At 42.2% G+C, this 20,047-nt stretch overlaps 1 protein-coding gene across 1 annotated transcript in view; it reads right to left on the bottom strand.

Annotated features, from left to right (window-relative positions):
• LTBP1 (latent transforming growth factor beta binding protein 1) overlaps positions 1-20,047 on the bottom strand; it is a 426,823-nt gene that overhangs the window by 261,914 nt on the left and 144,862 nt on the right. The window contains 1 exon segment of the mRNA XM_032653008.1: positions 15,413-15,582. Coding sequence (XP_032508899.1) covers positions 15,413-15,582 — 170 coding nt within the window.

Below are 20,047 nucleotides of genomic sequence, written 5' to 3'. Positions count from 1 at the left end.
AACAAACGGATGACTTTCTGACATTTTCATTTTCTGACCTTTTCTGTAAAATATGTTTCTTTAACATCACAGACCCTGAGGGGATTCAACCGACCAGGCATACTCCATGGGGTACCCTCCTCAGTTCTGGTGTCCTACAACTGCACCAGGCCACTGTCCCGTGGTGTTTTCTTCAACATGACTTTAAAAGCCCCCATCTAGAGCATGTGAAAATCTCTCCTCTGCTAATTCTTAGTACCAGAGAACCAGCCCCTCCAGAATGAACAGTGGTATTTGAGATGCTGTGATTGCAGAGTTGAAGAAACACAAGACTTAATGTGTTTTGTGTTTAAAAGTAATAAAGGGGCTTCCCTGGTGGCGCAGTGGTTGAGAGTCCGCCTGCCGATGCAGGGGACACGGGTTCGTGCCCCGGTGTGGGAGGATCCCACATGCCGCGGAGCGGCTGGGTCCGTGAGCCATGGCCACTGAGCCTGCGCGTCCGGAGCCTGTTGCTCCGCAACGGGAGAGGCCACAACAGTGAGAGGCCCGCGTACCGCAAAAAAAAAAAAAAAAAAAAAAAGTAATAAAGAACAACAGGAGGGAGCACAATATACTTTAAAAGTCATAAAGTAATAACTTTAAAAGTAATAAAGAATAACCTGAGGGAGCACAATATACCCACTTTCTCAATTCTGAATTGAGAGTATAATTCATGGCCTGGATCTAGAATCCTGACAATTGTGGCAAGCATACTTGGCGAGGGTTAAATAAGTTTGCCCAGGGATTTTTTAGAGGAGTTTTTTGGCATCATGGTTCAAGATGTTACTCTAAGAGTTCATCTCCCGAGGGACAGATACCACTGAAAAGACGCACTTTTTCACGTGAAAAGTCTCCACTTCCCTCAACCTATGTCAGCGTTCACCACAGCGTAACTCTCTAGCTTCCACACTGTGGCCAGGGCAGCGGAAGAGGCTTAAGAGAAGGACTTCACCACTGTCTCTGAATCAAAAGAACAAGTTGCAGGGCAGTAAACACTTACCTGTCTTCCATCTCTAACACTCATTCAATCTGGCCAGTTTGTGTGGGCTCCTTACAGAAGCAGTGGGCTAGACACGCTTCACATGATTCGAATTTTCTATCCCTTAATTTTAGAACAGAATTAAGTTTTATTTATCCCCACATTTGTTGTTTTTCCAAAAAGAAGTCAATGGAGGCACTTGTTATCAGTCTATCACTCACCATTTCCATAAATAACATGTTTGCTTGCACGTGGAGAAGCAAGTCTGACTAAAATGATCCATATCTACTGGGCTGCGTGTGTACCAAGGAACAAATTTCATGACTTACTCACAAGCTTGACAGAGTAGGGGCCATTCCCCATGAGGGTCCCCAATTATCTCTACTATATACTTGGAGAAATAGGATTCCATTTAGTCTATGTAATTGTTAAAACAAATATTTCCAACAAAATCAAACTCCTTCAAAGGAAATGAAGACTCTTGCCCACCTACATCCAATCTAGCCTCAACTTCAGCAACCACGCATACAGCCAGGGGATCAGCTGGGCAGAACTGTCCAACGATCCTCACTCACACGCCTGCTTCCTTCTCATGGTCTCCTCCCCCCCCACCCCCCCACCCAGAAAACCTTTCCTCCTTTCTCTCCACCTTTCATCCTTTCACTCCCATCCACGATTCTCACCAACCTAGGCACGGCCATACATTCCACTTTTTCTTGGCTCTTCGCACATACTTCTATTTATGTATGTTTCTCTCCTCCAACATTCCCTTGGCCTCAGTCAAGCCAAAGAAAACAGTTTGTATTCTCATCCTCCCTTGCTATTTTTAACCCATGTCCCACCTGGTGATTCTCCCTTTTTGGGAATGGGAAAGAGTATGTGATGAGAGGGGAGTGGCATGGGAAAGAACACAGTGGGAGGAAACGAACTCAGGCCGGGAATACAGGGGAAGACAGACAAAACAAAGGGCAGAGAAGTGACTTTAACTCCAACAGCTAATACCTGGAAGTCACAAAAACATTAACGGAGTTGAATGCCACCAACGTTCTACTATTTCCACAAGGGGCTTGGAAATTTCCCTCTTATATTAAAGGCAGACACAAGGAAGAAAACGACCTGTTACACTTTACGAAACCTAAATTTGCTTGAAAGAAAAAGTCAAAAGACAGGATAGAGAAGGAAACCAAAACCTACTGGGCCCTGGACAGGCATTCTGAGTTACTGGAGCTGCCAGGCCAGGAGTAGATACCGTGATGTGCCTCTGAGAGAGATCCCAGCTCTTTCATGTAGGTAATGAAAACCCAGTACAAACAAAATATTAGAAATGTGAATGCCTTGTATTTTGAGAAGCACTAAGGAAGCTGAACATAGGAATATTTGTGCAACTATCAAAACTCCTCCAAAGTTTGATGGATTCAACTGAAAGAAAAAACTGTTGACGCTATTAGTTATAATAGAAGAAAACTGGCATTTTTTAAAATCTCTAAAGTAATTTAGAATTATAGAATCAGATATATCTACGCTTGCAGAACACCAATTCTGTCAGTTCTTTTTTCCCCAGCACAAAATTCTCCCTGGCTCGGTTTTTAAATGACTCCATCAAATGGCCCCAGCTACTCTCCCCAAGGGATTACTGCCAAATTCAATAGATCTCACCATTAGGCAAGATTTCAGCCTAAATATTGCTTTTCTCAAAGTCGTCATATTATATCTAAATATGGTCCAGTATCATGTCATAAATAAAATTGAAAAATGATTAGTTGCCAATAAAAAATGAATTACTGATGTGTAATTACACATTTTAAGTTTTTCAGCTGTCAGCTAATTCTTTTTAGGTTACTCATTTTCAACTTTTCCCTTTTGACTCTCATCAAGTTAATGCCTCTCCTGTTGAACACTGATGGTTTTAAAACGTGTCCACAAATTCTTTGCTATGTCTTTCTTCAGGAGATGATGTCCAGTTCCCCTCCCCTTGAGCCCGGACTGGTCTTAGTGACTCGTGTCTAAAGAACAGAATAAAGCAGAGTGATAGTTTGTGACTTTGGAGACTAGATCATAAAAGGCACTGCACTGCAGTTCCCATCCTGCTCTCTTTCCTGGATCACTCATTCTGAGGGAAGCCAGCTCCCATGCTGTGAGAATACTTGAGGAGTCTATGGAGAGGCCCAGGCTACAAAGAACTGAAGCTTCCTGCCAATCACCATGTGATTGAGCAATCCTGAAAGCAGATCTTCCAGCCCCAGGCAAGCCTTCAGATGACTGCTGCCCTTCCCTGATACCCTGACTGAAACTTCATAAAAGAACCTGAGCCGAAACCAATCAGCTAAGGTAATTCCCAATTCCTGACCCACAGAAACTGTAAGATATTGCTTGTTGCTTTAAACCACTAAGGTTCGGAATGCTCGGTTACACGGCAATAGATAATATAAACACACACACCCTTCTCCACTTTTTTTTTTTTTGCCTAGATTCTGAGAACAGAGAGTATATATGGGCCTTTCTAAATGTACAGAGCACTGTATGCGTGACTGATGGACTCATGAAACATGTACTGGGCGCTTACTAAGCTACAAAGCTCAAACACACACCATGGCCATGTAAGTTACACTCACAGCCGTTTCACAGACTAGGAAACTACAGAGACATTCATCAGACACTTGACCAAGGTCATTTTGTTAGGAAATGGTAGAAGCTGGGAGTTCAGTGCAAGCCCTGCTCTTTCATCAAAACCCCAGTGCCTCTCCCACACTTTTAATGAGCAGTACTTTGAAAATTACACGACACGAGGCACTTGGAAAGGTTGGGATGAAGGAGAGAAATGAAGATGGAGCACATATGGGAAGGTCAGGATGAAAGAGGGAAATTAACAGAGACGGAGCACAGACTACGTGTCTGGCAGCATGTTAGGTGTCACATGCCATCTCACTTCATTCTTACAACAAACAGTCTTATGGAATAAGTGTTAAGAGTTTTATTTGTCCAAGAAACGGATAGAGGTTCAACAAGATGGGATACAGTGAAACCACTCTCTGGCTCCACCCTCCCAATCCTGCAGTCAAGAGTAGAACAAAGACATGCAGAATAAAGCCATCCAACCCATTACCTCACAAGGCTGTGGCAGGGGCCATATGAAATAATTTGTATGGATATGATTAATAAGCTGGTAAATATGCAAATTCAAGAGGTTCTCATTACATGCAGTCAGCTCTTAGAGGAAAAACTCAAATAAGCAGCAACACTTACTCCAAGATAAATGACAGAGCAGAACACACAAGAGCTTCTAAACATGGGGAAATCTCACCTCGAAATGTTTGCTTTTATGATCATAATTACTACTAAAAACTCTAGAAGAAAGTAAAATTCTACTGTGGACTTTGGTTCTGACACAATTTCCAGGTAAGATCTGATTGCTTCATTTTGTTTGAAAGCTATCGAAATGGATCTCAAACGGCAATAGGAACCCACTGATTAGAAAGGTTTATTTTGCATTTGGATTATTTTTGTTAAAAAAATTCTTCCCAGAAGCTCTATATTCAGATAATTTTTTAAATGTGTCATGGTCATTAAAGTCCTACATACAATAAAGTTGACAATTTTTTAAAATATAGTCAAATTTTGACTTTGGACTCACCTGAAAGTAACTTACACGAAGAGCTAAAGTAGCAATCTTTTCAATGAACAAGTTTTGTTTTGGCAATTTATACCTTGTTATGTTTTTGCTTCCTAACAAATACATGCATAACACGTAGGGTAACAGTTTAAACAGTCAAAAAGCGTTCTAATGGGCTTCCCTGGCAGCGCAGTGGCTAAGAATCCACCTGCCAAGGAAGGGGACACGGGTTCAAGCCCTGGTCTGGGAAGATCCCACATGCCGCAGAGCAACGAAACCCGTGCGCCACAGCTACTGAGCCTGCACTCTAGAGCCCGCGAGCCACAGCTACTGAGCCCATGTGCCACAACAACTGAAGCCTGCGCGCCTAGAGACCACGCTCTGCAACAAGAGAAGCCACTGCAATGAGAGGCCCACGCACCGCAACTAAAGAAAGCCCACGTGCAGCAACAAAGACCCAGTGCGGCCAAAAATTAAATAAATAAACTTATTTCAAAAAAAGAATAATAGGGCTTCCCTGGTGGCGCAGTGGTTGAGAGTCCGCCTGCCGATGCAGGGGACACGGGTTCGTACCCCGGTCTGGGAAGATCCCACATGCCGCGGAGCGGCTGGGCCCGTGAGCCATGGCCGCTGAGCCTGCGCGTCCGGAGCCTGTGCTCCGCAACGGGAGAGGCCACAACAGTGAGAGGTCCGCGTACCGCAAAAAAAAAAAAAAAAAAAAAAAAAAAAAAGAAGAATGTACTAATATTACAATGTAACATATTGAATTAATGCATATGCAGCAATTAGCACTGTGGCTGGCATATGGTAAGTGCTAAACAGATGAGGAGAAAGACCAGGATTGAATCCACAGTGTCTTTGGAGAATATAAATGAGCCTATGTCCAAATTTCCTGATCTTCAGAGACATGAATATAATTTACAACACCAAGAGCAGGTTTCTAAAATATGTATTGTATGTTCTTGAGGTATATTAAGGTGTGGTTTGGAAACTGGGATCTCTGACAAGAGACATTATGAATCACTTTCTCTGCTAAGAGTATTTTTAAAACTCCTTTAAAAGAGGCCTCTAACTTCACTATATTTCCAGGTTCAAGACATGGCAGAGAATGTCTGCTATGAATTTATACACACTCCCCGCCCCCCGCTTTGTGGTTGCCTGAAAACCCATACCAAAAATAATGATGAACGAATAAAAGGTATAATGGGATTTCGGAAGTGTTACTGAAAGTGTTCCTACCCGCACTCACTAACAAACTCTAAACTGGACATTCTCCATTCCATATGAGCAAGAATCCCTGAGACCCAAGAATGCTTCTGTTAAAAATCCCAAGGGCTGCTCAGACATAAATGTGGCAACACATCAGGTCCTACTGAAACCAGGCCAGGCAGAACAATTCTTTAGGTGTTTCAGTAGTCGTGAGGAAATGACAGAACTGACCCATCCACTCCTCTATCCATCACAAGCCCACCCCAATGTTCGATGCTCTGAGATGTCAGGACAGGCAGCTGTTAGAGGGAAGGGTACGATGTCAGGACAGGCAGCTGTTAGAGGGAAGGCTACAAATAGAACATGTGTTAGCCAGAGTCTCTGTCCACAACACAATGTGAGGGGTGTATGTTATCTGGAGTGATGGAATGGTATAGTAAAGCTGTGTGAAGCAATAAGGGAGATAAGCCCCAAGAAGATCCAGGGATAGCCAGCCCTCATGGAGACTAAGGCCCATTTCAGTAACTGCAGAGATGATGTTGAGAATCCACAGTACTTGTAGCACCCCATTATATGTTGCCCTGTCCCCAGTGCTTTTCAGAAAAGGCTGATGAACTTCATTCTTATATACAACATTAATGAGATAGAAAGCTTCTCTCTGGCTGCTTCTGCTGGTGTTTCACTTTTGTTACAGTTGTGTACTGCTTAGCTCTAACTTACAAACACCTTAAGAGAGATTCTGATTCATTTCATCAGTATCATTCCTGCTGGGGAAAGAGCGATCCTGAGATGCACCTGCAGCCGTTAAATGGTGATCATTAAAACAAGCAGCGCAGCTGCCTGGTGCGTGGGGTTCCAGACGTTGTTAATGGAGAGTGCTCAATCCCACATAAGAAGCCCAGAGGCCATCAACCAAAAGAAACTATGACTAACACCCTCTCACCTGCTCTATGATGCTTGCTTGCTTTCAGCAAAGCTTTCCAAATCTGTCTCTAGGATACAAGGGTTTTAAAATATCTATGATTTTTTTACAAGAGCAACCACTGCCTACCTAAAATGTTTTCATTTAGTTAAACTGGTATCTTGAGAGAAACTTGTGAAGCACAGTTAGGGCTACAAGAAAACTTTTTTAATGGATACTTGTTATATGGATACTATAAGGAGCTCCAAAAAAGTAAATTTTAAATAATACACATTTATGTATTTGATTGAATATATTTGTGTGTTTATGTGTATATACACATATTTCATTATTTAAAGTTTGCCTGCCAGAAGAATTACTCACATAGAACCATGTTGCAATTACCTTCTAGGGAAGAAAGGTTTTCCTCCTACTCCTGCCATGTATTAATTTCTACTACCTTCGTATGCGAGGAGCAAGGGAGAACAAGGACAGCTGGCTTTCAGCTTAAGTACAATTTCATAAGACGCTAATACTAAGTCAATATTGAAAAATAATGCACAACTAAAATTGTAGACGACACAAAAACTTCTTTAAGAAATGTCATACAAAAACACAAAGAAGGTACTGAGGTCTTTACCTCCACAAAGTGGGTACAGATTCACCACAAGGCCATCATTTTCAATGTTAAGAGGACCTTTCTATAAGGAGACTGACCCACAAGAAGACAAAGCATTCTACTTTAATTCCTTTTATAACACCTCATAAGCAGAACTTTTGTATCAAAAGTATCATTTCAACTCTAATGATGATTAATTTTCTAGAAGCTATTTTCCTATTTAGAAGAAAAAGCGGGGCTTCCCTGGTGGCGCAGTGGTTGAGGGTCCGCCTGCCGATGCAGGGGACACGGGTTCGTGACCCGGTCCGGGAAGATCCCACATGCCGCAGAGCGGCTGGGCCCGTGAGCCATGGCCGCTGAGCCTGCGCGTCCGGAGCCTGTGCTCCGCAACGGGAGAGGCCACAAACGAGAGGCCCGTGTAACGCAAAAAAAAAAAAAAAAAAAAAAGAAGAAAAAGCAAGTCACGCCCTCAGTTTCTGGTAAATAAATCCTAAGGCTGAGTAGGCACCATCTTTTTGCAAATTCAGGTTTTCTCTTACCAAAACGTTGCATTGTAGTTTCCCTCAGGCAAACCGTAAATTCATGTGTTTTATTTTTCCTTAGACATATCACAGTTTGGTCACAGAATATTCTGGAGCCACACAGTGTTTCTCAATATCTTGAACTCAGTCTCAACACCCAGAAATATCCTTGGATTGGCTTGTTATGAAATCTTGGGCCCTTTGGGTTTAAAGCCTCTTTCTCTGGCACGGAAAGCTGCCCACTGGGGAATTTAGGTTACATAATCCTCTCACTCTAGGTTTTCCTCCACTGTTTTCACATTGCTGGATAAGCTTCTTGGCAGCGTTTATAATCAGTCCATGCCTACCACTGCCCAGCTATCTTGAACTGTGCATGAGTAATCAGGCGATGAGAAGTTCACATCCACATACCTTCCGGGACTGGGATATGACCAAACAACCCCTGGATGAAATAAACCACCTGCCCTCGCCCCTCCAACTGAGGCACGGCGACCACAGCAAGACCACACATGGAACAACTTCTGTAATAGGTAATACTCTGTCCTTCAAAGGAACCCGAATTCCTAAGGACATCAAACTCAGCAAAACCCTGGTGTTCACCCACATCCACCAGAAGGCTTTTCTCAAGCAATTTTTATACCCAGTATGCAGATGCTCTGCTGTCTAGGCTTTTAAGGCCAACAAGGATTTTACCAGAAATTATTGAAGACTGGGTGATTTTCTTCTGGCCATCTTAGTGCTAAGATCCACATAGCCACATGGCTGGGGAACTGGCTCAATGTTCCTGATTCCCAAACAACACTGTGTGAGGATGACCAAGCAGCTCCAGGAACTTGCTGATTTTACAAGGGAAAAGGCACAGAGCTTTACTATGAACCCTTCCTCCAGGCAGTATGTTTTCACACCTAGTATCCTTTTTATTTTTTTCCCTTTTTTGGGGGGTACGCGGGCCTCTCACTGTTGTGGCCTCTCCCGCTGCTGAGCACAGGCTCCGGACGCGCAGGCTCAGTGGCCATGGCTCACGGGCCCAGCCGCTGCATGGCATACGGGATCCTCCCGGACGGAGGCACGAACCCGTGTCCCCTGCATCGGCAGGCGGACTCCCAACCACTGCGCCACCAGGGAAGCCCCCTAGTATCCTTTTCAAATGCTAAAGCGTTTGTTAGTTTGCATCAGCTTCATGTAAGATCGTTTCTGGCTGGTACAGCTTCCACTGTCACTTCGTACTTGTTGTATTGGTGTGGAGCCATTCCCTCGAGACACACTTACCTGCACATGACAAGCTCAGGGTAGTCTCCATGCAGGGAAGGATTCTGAGTGCTGAAGAATGTTAAGTCTACGGAATTCTCCTTCCTCCAAAGTGCCCAGTTTGTCCGTCTGCAAAGCTTTGCCCTAGTGGGGCTCCCAACCAATCAGGAACTAACAGAGAGGGCATCTCAGAGAACTGGGATTGCCAGCACACTTGATTTCCCCTTCCCTTTTCTCTCTTCACACGATCTTCCTATCACTCATATCTTAAACTTCAACACCCAAATGAGGTGAGGGTGGTCCTCAGGACCAGACTCTTCCTCACCTGCATTTTCCAACTGTTCTTCTTCTGGAGGTATCCATATTGCAAATTCATCCTGCACTTAAGAATCTCGTTCCAATTCTTCTCATCTGTACTTATTACACCTACATTTGCCTTCATCTAGTTGCCACTCCATGGTTTCTCCCTTTTGGCAAAGGCCCGGTAAGTGGAGGATGAATCTGGTCTTCCTTAAAGCCAACTTCCATCTATGGCGGGTGCTCTGAACTACACCACAGACTCCCTCCCTGTGAAGATTCTGTTACCAGCCCTGTGCATCGAGCCTTTAATGAGTATTCCTGCCCACCTACTTGAAATGGCTGGCATAAGCACAACAGCCTAAGCCAAACACTGCCTGCCTGTCCTTTAAACTTCAGATTTGTTTTGCTAAAGCAAAAATCTTGGATGTGTCCTCTAACCTTCTGCAGAACTACTCTCTTCTCTCAGGACAACCAGGAAGATGCCGTTTTAATGGTAACATCTTCGCTCTATCAGTCTGCAACCACAGAAAATCTGTACTCCAGACACATGAACTTTTTTTCCTGGGGAGATATAACACTTGCCATCAAACCCTGAGATACTTTCATGTCTTATGCTTCTTGGTGGCAGTGTGAACACAGCCTGAAGGCTAATGCTAGCACATTCAACCACAGTGTCGCTAAAAGAGGAAGGCTCGTGTGCCCAAAGGGCCCGTGCTCTTCAGAGTATGGGAACATGGACTGCGGTCAGGCCAGAACTGGGCTGCAGGGGTTTGGGCAGCAAAGTTGCTCAGTGGCCTCTTTGCCTCCCTCTCAGACCTAAGACCTGCTGAGGAGGGCTATTGTATCTTCAAATGGGGGAGCCAGGAATTCCAGTCAGCCCGTGACTCATGTGGGGGGGTGAGGGTGGGAGCAGAAGCTGAGTCGACTGGCCTGTTGCAAGGAATGGGAGGGGTCAGCACAGACCACAGGATCCAGGGCTAAGATGTTTCCTGGGGTCCCAGTGCAGGCACAATAAGGTTTTCTTCTGTCAGAAGCGGCCTAATGGGGCTGTGTATGTGTTTCCTGCACCATTATGGGTGTCTACCTAAGCAGAAAGCTTATGTTTAACAATTTAAGTAAAAATTAAAAGTGGGCTTCTCCTAACTTTTTATAACTGAACAGTATCATATTTTCTCAATGCCAATAATCAATCACTCTCTCATGTCTCTCAGCACATCAGGAGATAAATTAGCAACTCTTTTAAGAGTCTGACTTGTATCAATTTTAGAAACTTTAGGAAGGTAGTATATAAAAGATGGTGTCTGCCTTTCCTGAAATTTAAGATTTTGGCTTTGTTGAACCTGAAGTAAGATTTCAATAGACAACTTTAAAATATAATTAACCTTTTTAAAAGCTAAGTCCACCTTGAGAGGAAAACCACTGGAATTAGCAATGAGAAATCCAATTATAAAAGTTTACATTTCTAAAAATTTCCAAATATTAAACTGAGGTAATAGAAAAAAAAAGTGGAGCAGGTGAATATTCAAATCAGAGATTCTCCAATTTCTTAGCTCTAGGACTCTTTGCATAATGCCGCAAATCAGTAGTCTAGGGAACTTTTTCAGCTACCTCCTAAAGCTCTCCTTTATAAGTAACTCCACACTCTACCTTAGGAAGCTCTCCATTATTAACCCTGATGATAACAAAATCCTTCCACCATGGACCAAAACAGAAATGTTATTTTCTGGTTTTAATATCATCAAGCATCCCATGGTATTTTCAGCACAACAGCAGATAGTCTGGAATGGATACTTATTACCCTCAAGCAAGATCTTTTTCTAGTGCATTGTGTTGAAATAATCTCTTTAGGTGTGAGAGAGATATTTGGGTCTACTCCTGAGCAGTTACTAAGATAATCTGAACTGACTGTTTTTATAAGATTGCCTTTAAATGTTATCATCATGTCATTTCAACTTCCCTCCCTCTAGGTTAAAAACACTACTAAACCAACCACAACAGAATTCGGTTTACATAGTCAAATCTTTCCTACAAATTACTGAAGGAGGTACTGGATAAAGCAGATCCCCTCTACCCAACACCATTCTTAGCACTTCTGAGAGAACCAGTGACCTCCATGCCTTGAAATTTTTATAACTACTTATTTGGAAATAATTTTTAAGTATTTTTGTATTATTTTTAACATAACATGGCTTTACCATATTCACACTTTGTGCAACCATGATAACCATTTAATTCCAGAACACTTTCATCAGCCCAAAAGAAACTCCTTACCCATCAATGGTCACACCCCATTCCTGCTCTCCCCAGCCCCCAGCAACCACTAATCTACTATCTGTCTGCATGGATATTACATATAATTTGCCTGTTCTAGACATTTCATATAAAAATGGAATCATATGTGATCTGGATTCTTTTGTACCTGGACTCATTCAGTATGCTTTCAAGGTTCATTCACGTTGTGGCATGTATCATATTTCATTCCTTTTTGTGGCTGAACAGCCAATGGCAAAGATATACCACATTTTGTTTATCTGCTATCAGTTGATGGGCAGTTTGGTTGTTCTCACTTATTGGCTGTTGTGAATAACACTGCTATGAACATTTGTACATACGTTTTTGTGTACACACGTTTTTCACTTCTCGTGAGTATATACTTAGGAGTGGAACTGCTGGGTCATAGAGTAACTCTATGTTTAACTTTTTGAGGAACTCATGGTGATTCATGCAATTCAGTCCAGCCGCATGGCCATTAATGGGTCAACCAGTGAAAATGTTATTTCCATCAGTATCAAAAGGCTTTCTATAAACAACCAGGAGTAACATCCATTACTTTCCCCAGCGCTGTGTGGCATGTCACACTAACATTAAAGGAAACTAGACTTATCTAGCACAACTGGTTTCCTGGTAGTTCATGCTTTTCTGGCTGCCTCCAAACCAAGTAGAGCTACGTCTGAGAATCACCATGGGGAGGAGGGGGGGTTGCTGGGAACAGCGACACTGAAGAACAGTTGTTTACACACAGGGCCTCTAGAGCATCTTTTGGTTTAATTGTCCTGTTTGAGGCACCAGTCAATCAGGTCCAAAATCTATACATTTTCAGCAGATTGATTTTTTTCAATTGAAGCATGGCTGATTTACAATACTGTGTTAGTTTCAGGTATACAACATACTAATTCAGCATTTTTGCAGATTATATTCCATTATAGGTTATTACAAGACAATGGGTATAATTCCCTGTGTTATACGTATATCCTTGTTGCTTATGTATTTTACATATAGTAGTTTGTATCTATTAAACCCATACCCCTAATTTTTCCCCCCTCCTTCTGAGTCTGTTTCGTATATACATTCGTATTATCTTTTAGATTCCACATATAGGTGATATTATACAGCATCTGTCTTTGCCCAACTTATTTTACTAAGCATAATATTCTCTAGGTCCGGGCTTCCCTGGTGGTGCAGTGGTTGAGAGTTCGCCTGCCGATGCAGGGGACGCGGGTTCGTGCCCCAGTCCGGGAGGATCCCACGTGCCGCGGAGCGGCTGGGCCCGTGAGCCATGGCCGCTGAGCCTGCGCGTCCGGAGCCTGTGCTCCACGACGGGAGAGGCCACAGCAGTGAGAGGCCCGCGTACCGAAAACAACAACAACAACAAAATATTCTCTAGGTCCATCCACATTGCTGCAAATGGCAGTATTTCATTCTTTTTTATGGCTGAATAATATTCCATTGTTTATATACACACACCACATCTTAATCCAAACACCTGTTGATGGGCACTTGGTTTGCTTCCATATCTTGGCTATTGTAAGTAGTGCTGCACTGAACACTGGGGCACATGTATTTTTTCAAAGTAGTGTTTTCATTTTTTCCATTTACATACCCAAGAGTGGAACTGCTAGATCATATGGAGGAATTGCTAGATCTTATGGTTGCTCTATCTTGACTTTTTTGAGGAACCCCCATACTGTTTTCCACAGTGGTTGCACCAATTTATATTCCCATCCTCAGTGTACAAGGGTTCCCTTTTCTCCACATCCTCTCCGACACTTGTTATTTGTAGACTTTTTGATGATAGCCATTCTGACAGGTGTGCGGTGATACATCATTGTAGTTTTGATTTGCATTTCTCTTATAGAGATGTTAAGCATCTTTTCATGTGTCTGTTAGCCATCTGTATGTCTTCTTTGTAAAAATGTCTATTCAAGTCTTCTGCCCCTTTCTTGATTGGGTGGTTGTTTTTTTTTTTTTTGATACTGAGTTGTATGAGCTGTTTGTATATTTTAAATATTAACCCCTTGTCAGTTGCATCATTTGCAAATATTTTCTCCCATTCCATAGGTTGTCTTTTTAGTAGATTGAGAAACTAAGTCTCTAGATTACCAGTTGGCAAACTACAGCCCATGGGCCAAATCCAGCCAGCTACCTGACTTTTTTTTTTTTTTTAAACAACCTACTAGCTAAGAGTTCTTACATTTTTAAATGTCTACATTTTAAATAGTTATGTATGTACCTATATGTAACATCCACAATTTGTATCTTGGCTCCCAATGCCTAAAATATTTATTATCTGGTCCTTTAAGAAAAAATTTGCAGACCCTCGCTCTAGATGATACTCATGCAAATTAAACTAGTCTCCAGTCTTAATACCAGAGATTCCCAAACCATCTTTTCCTGACACCTCCATGAAATTCAGAATTCTTTTATCAGTATGATCATAAGCTTTCAAAAACTCTTCCCATCACATTCTAATTTTGGAGAGGTTCTATAAAATATGATCTATATAAAGCTTCAAGGAAATAGTAGTACCTCTTTAGATTTTTAGAGATTAGAAAAATATTATATACTTAGGGATATTTCTTGAGAACAGGCTATTAAGCACTGAAATCAAAGGAGCTTTAAAAACAAGATGATACGTCTATTGTTTTGCAAATAACTTGGAAGCTATCCTTTCTAAAGGGCAAGGAGATGATCTACACAATTTCTCCATTCTTCCCTCATCATCCCAATAAATGACCTCAGACTATTGCTCTGGGGTCCAGCCTCAAGTCCTGAGCACAATTTTCTCAAAAGATGAAAAGTGGGATGTACATACGTTATATTAGCTACTCTTTTTGTTAAGTGGCCAATGCCGGGATGTGGAGGTGTTCCCCAGGAATCAAGCCCATACAGACACAGGCTTCTGAAGTGCCAAACAGTAGTAAGAATTCTCTCTCAGCTCTCCACACTACTCTGGGTGGTGAAAGACAGTCCTTTTCAACCTCACAACTGGCATTCTCTTTCATTACTTATGGCGCAGGCCATCCGTCAACGTGAGACAGAGCAGGAAGCTGCTGGAAGGAGTGTGTGCATCCAGCTCTCCCCTTTGAACGGTCTGCCGCCTCACTGAAGAACGTTTTCTCCAGATGCTGCCAGCAGACACTCTGTAATATTTAACCCACAAATCATCACATTCCCCACCCTCTGAGCTGGGGCTTGTCCTTGAACCTCCCCCATAGCGAGATATTAACCAAGCTGGCCACTGATACAATAGCTCTTTACAAACTCAGTAAAACCTGCCACACCGTGGAACCGACATACTAAACACATTGCCCTCCTAACATGAAAACACCCACTGTAGGTAAATCTCGGAGGGTAATGCAGGACGCTGCACACATCTCACAAGGAATAAATCCTGGCTAGCTCACTAAGGAAAATATTTTATCAATGTAAACATACCAGCCATACAACTGTACAGAAAATTAGAGCAAGTATATCTTGGAAATGGAGGCATCTTGCAGAAACAGTATTACAGGCAAGTCACTTCAGATCCTGCAATGTCCAGGAAAACTGCCTTTCCTCTGAAGAAGGAAACCATATTGCTGTCTGGTTGTTTCAGGAGCCAGTATGGATTTTAAAAAAATGATTCTTGAATTTTATCTACTGTGACACGTTAAAGCCATCTACAGGGCGAAGTGTTTCCAAACCATGATACTGTAACTTAGAAAGATGGTTGACAGGACATACTCACACTGAAAAGGTGCTGCCACGTGATCGTGTCCAAATCTTAAAGGGAATGAACCTTCAGTAGACTGCTCTCCCGAAATCACCTTTTGAGCTGCAAAGTACTTGGGCTTGAGCACATATTCCTGGGCCTGGCCATGATGAATCATCACATTCTGTGAGGAAAGGGGTGTCACTCTGGAAAGAAACAAAGTAAGGATAAGGAAATTAATAACGGACTCTTAAAGTCAACTAAGAAGGAAGGAATAAGAAATCAGTTAAACTTAAAAAGGAGCATAAAAATTTCATGGAAGGCTAATTTTTTCCTTCAAATACTGTAGTCATGACATATTAAGAAATAATAACACCTTACCCTTGGAAACCTCCAGCATAAAGGAGACTCTGCCTGTCTAGTCAAGAAGCATAAGGACATACAGGTCGTCAACAGACGGAGTCTATCAAAGCACTGAAAGCACAGCTACCATGAGCCCTCATGCAACACACGCACGTTATCTTTAAGACAAAAACATACATGAACAGGTATGTATATCAGGAAGGTATTAAACCTCTTTGAGCCTCACTTCCCTATTCTGTACCATGGAATATCTACTGCACAGGGCTAAGAACAAAATTCTTGTAAAAATCTGAACACAAAAACTGAAAAATATTTTATAATCTTTTGAAATATAAATTATGATGATGGGGAAAACCACACTCATAACATTGTAGTTAACAGTTATTTTAATATTTTATGCTGTATCTCAATGATTAAAACTGTACTATTTAGGTTAAGTGTTTCATAATTACTAGTCTCTAAGAATAAGAATAATAACTTATGACAATCTCATAATTTTGTCAATGACATGAGTCAAGACCTCTGAGGACTCCTGAACACGATTACTGTGTTTTCACCCTCCTGGTTGAACCCTTTTCTCTTCTATGACAGTTCTCTACTGCTGCATGTACTGTATACTTTAAAATAAGCCTTCATCAAGATTTAATCACTCCCTGAGGGACTGAATTGAAATCATTCACTAAGACAAACAATGTAGAATATAAAGAAGATATACCAACTAATTCTGGAAAATGCAAGCTTGCTATTAAAATTGTTGGAACAGACCACTTTAGCAGCAAACTGAGCCTCTGGAAGGAAACTTGCCCTCTGCTAGAATCTTGAATATTATTGACTGTGACACGTTAAAGCCATCTAAACCGAACAATATTTCCAAACTACCATACTATAACTGGGGTTTTGTGGCACCTTATTAGCATGAGTTTAGCCCAGTCAACCATCTTCCCAAAAGACTGGCCCTAGTGAGGGACTATCTGAACAAGAGGAAGAAAAGACACCACGGGTGGTGAGCAAGAAAGATAAATCATCAAGCCACCAAAAACACCCACAGTGTCTCATCAAAAGCAGTAGCAGAATCTTGAATAAATCCAGCCTATTGGATTCATTCTGGTGGGGATGGATGAGGTATTTTGTGAGACAAGACAACCATTAGAGACAAATAGAAGAGGCTGGGATTAAGGGTGCTTCCCTCTTAGCCAGTCAGCGATCTAAACCTATTACTTTCAACCCTGTAGTCCCAGGAAAGCCTAGGAAAATACATCTTGCGCCTAGATTTTTCCAGACACAATGCCGTGGACGGGCATTCTCTTTGTCACTGGATGACTGACTTAAGTTACTAAAAGCCTAAAGCTTAACATTGTAAACACTTTTGTTTTGATGATATAAGTGTTGGTTTGAACTTTAAGTATGTTTGATTGGGATGAAGTAGAAAGTGAAACAGCTGGACACATCTAGTGGTGACTGATAAGAACCACAAGACTGCTCTGTCAGCCTTGTGGAAAGGGGAAGCCCTCCTTCTCATCTCAGGGGCAACTCGCTCCCCAGCTACACTGTCAACCCCGTCACTATACTACTGGGACCTGCTGAGAGAAGTACAGGCTGACTCCTGTTCAGAAGAGGACAGCCCGGCATTCCAAGAGACCTTGAAGCTGCTACAACTAATTCCTGCTCTGACCGCTGCCAGATAAGGGTGACCGTGGGCTCTGCCTTCTAGTTGAGGTCCTCCCTTTCTCTCCCCTCTGAATCACAGAAGTGAGAAGCAGTAAGAAACCGAGCCTTAAGCTTACTCGGTTTGTGTAAGTGTGTGGGCTCCTTTTCCCTAAACATAACAAAAAGGTGATGAACCAACAAGAGAGCTGTACCAGGTCTAGAACTTGAGTAACAAACCTCAGCCATCATTAACTAAAGGAAATGAGTAATAGTACTGGTAATGGTACCCACGTCTTACTATAACTATCCTACAAGCAACAAACACATTGCAAATATGAAACTACACAGAGCTGTGCTTCCTCGTCCTCCATCTCCTTCACTTTCCTCCAATTTGAGTAGGTAAATAAATACATGTGCTCGCAAAGACACACAGACATACACAGATGAATAGACAGGCCACTCTGTCTCGTGGCTTCATGCAGAAGCAAAGCCATAAGAAGTGACACCATGTGGGGCAAGTAGAGGCAACTGTCCACTCACTCATTCCACAAATAGAAATTAAGTGTAATCACCATCCTACTCTCTGTTCCTCACTTCCTGCTTCATGGTTGGCATCTACCTTTTCCTCTAATTTCACCCTTCACAATTATTTCCACTTTGGACCGTCTCTCAGCCTTACAAATATATATCCTCTTTAACTCTTCTTTTCCTTCTCTTTTACTCAAGTATATGTAGTGTTTCCTATCTCCCAGGGAAGAAGAAAAAAAATCTCCTTTCAGTTGGGATTTTCTCCTCTCTTCCCTCATCCCTTTACATAAAAAAAAAAAAAAAAAAAAAAAGGCTTAACAATCGCTAGTGAAAATCAGATCTGTCATAGCACTATAAATAATTTTTTAAGGGAAAACCAAAATGTTTAAAGAAAATTAGATTAAAATGAAAACTACAGGACCCCTGGTTCAAAATGGATTTGGGGGCACCCATATATTTTCCCTTCCTCCAAGGAAGCCCTAAAAGTTATAGGTAAGGAATAAAAAAAAGAAAAGAAATCCAGACTTGACATTTGGCTGTTATGCAATAGGACAGCCACACTAGTCATTAAAATATTGAAGTACTCTGTTCTGACAAACATCTACTGTCCCAAGCCCTTAGTGTTCCTCCCTCCCCGACTCCACTGGACTCCCCAGGATATCCACTCAGTCCCATAAGTAAGAATTTCACATTTGACAGAGCTGGAGACCTCAGGGTCTCAGCTCCAGCATCCTTTCTGATGTGTGGCACAGGTACTGACCAAGGATACTAAAAATGTTTCACAAAGCCCATTAACACATACAGGAAAAATTTCAACAAATCTGTAAGAGAGCAGGGCAGACTGAGAAATGTTGACTGTTGTAGCAGGAAGGAAGCCATACCTAAATATTTTAACTTCTTTTATCTCAATCTACAGTAAGAAGCACATTTTACATGGAGATCCAGTACACATCCATACATATTTTTTTAAATACAGCTAAGTATTACAAAATAGTATATTTATCCTTACTATGCAAAGGACACGAATATTCTCTCCTGTCACTTTTTAAAATGACAGTCTTGAACTACTACATTGATGTCATGACTTCCTGACTCCTAATGGGTCACAAAGTAGCTTAAGGACACTGGTCGAAAAAAATCGCACAGGCACAGAGGAAGCTGTCTTCCCAGGAGACCACAGACATGCTCTGGATACTCAAACCAAGTAAAGCACAGGGTGATAATGAGAAGTAGGGCTGAACACTGGTGTCGTCACTAAGAAGGCTACATATGAAGGCAGCTGTTCTCCCTGATTCTAGCAAAGAGAACATCCAAGGGTCAGGCTTCTACCCCCATCAGGGAAAAAATGAGTCTTCTTCTCTAAAAGAATGGAACTATGTAGTACAAAGCACAAAACTTACTCCCCCAGAGTAAGGCCCTCTCATTCTGGTGTTTGGAGATCCCCTAGCTTCAAGATTGGTTTCCCATATTTCCCCTAAAAGGAAGGTTGCCAGGCAACCAGGAGACAGGGAGCTCCAGGAGAATGATCCTAGGGAGAAAAGGGGGAGTCATGAGAATGGAAAACATGATTGAGATTTTGGAGAAACTTGACTATATATACGCAATTGACGGAATGGGAAAAGGGAGAATCCATTCCCATTTGATGCTAGGAACACACTCCTTCAGAAAGCACAGAGATGTTGGCTGTGGACACACAGAGGGAGCAACCCAAGCACCCTATACGGGGCTTTGCCTTGAGTGGAACACCCACAGACAATATTGCGAAGGCTGTAACTGCTAGAAACAACCCATGTGACCAACGTAGGTGATATAAATGTACATACCTAGCTGGAGGAGGTTGGAAAATTCTGGAAGAGGAAGAGGAGAAGTGAAGGGAAGATGAGGAGAGCCACTGCCCTCATCTTACAAACTGGAGGGTCATGAGAGAACATTCACAACCTTGAAAGATGAGGTTGACGGAGGAGGAAATAGAGGTTTAAATGTGTTGGCGGAGTATGCAGAGACAAACTCTTAATACTAAACAATGATGTTTGAGAGGCAGGGTGGGGAACGAGAGGTGAAATGAACGAGCTGAATCTTCACCTCCTACGGCAAGCAGTTTTTAGACAACATTTAAAGGGAATAAATCTAGAA

Source organism: Phocoena sinus, chromosome 13 (genome assembly GCF_008692025.1).
Source record: "Phocoena sinus isolate mPhoSin1 chromosome 13, mPhoSin1.pri, whole genome shotgun sequence".
NCBI lineage: Eukaryota > Metazoa > Chordata > Mammalia > Artiodactyla > Phocoenidae > Phocoena > Phocoena sinus.
Note: the sequence above shows the minus strand (reverse complement) of the source record. Positions and strands in the feature narration are given on the sequence as shown.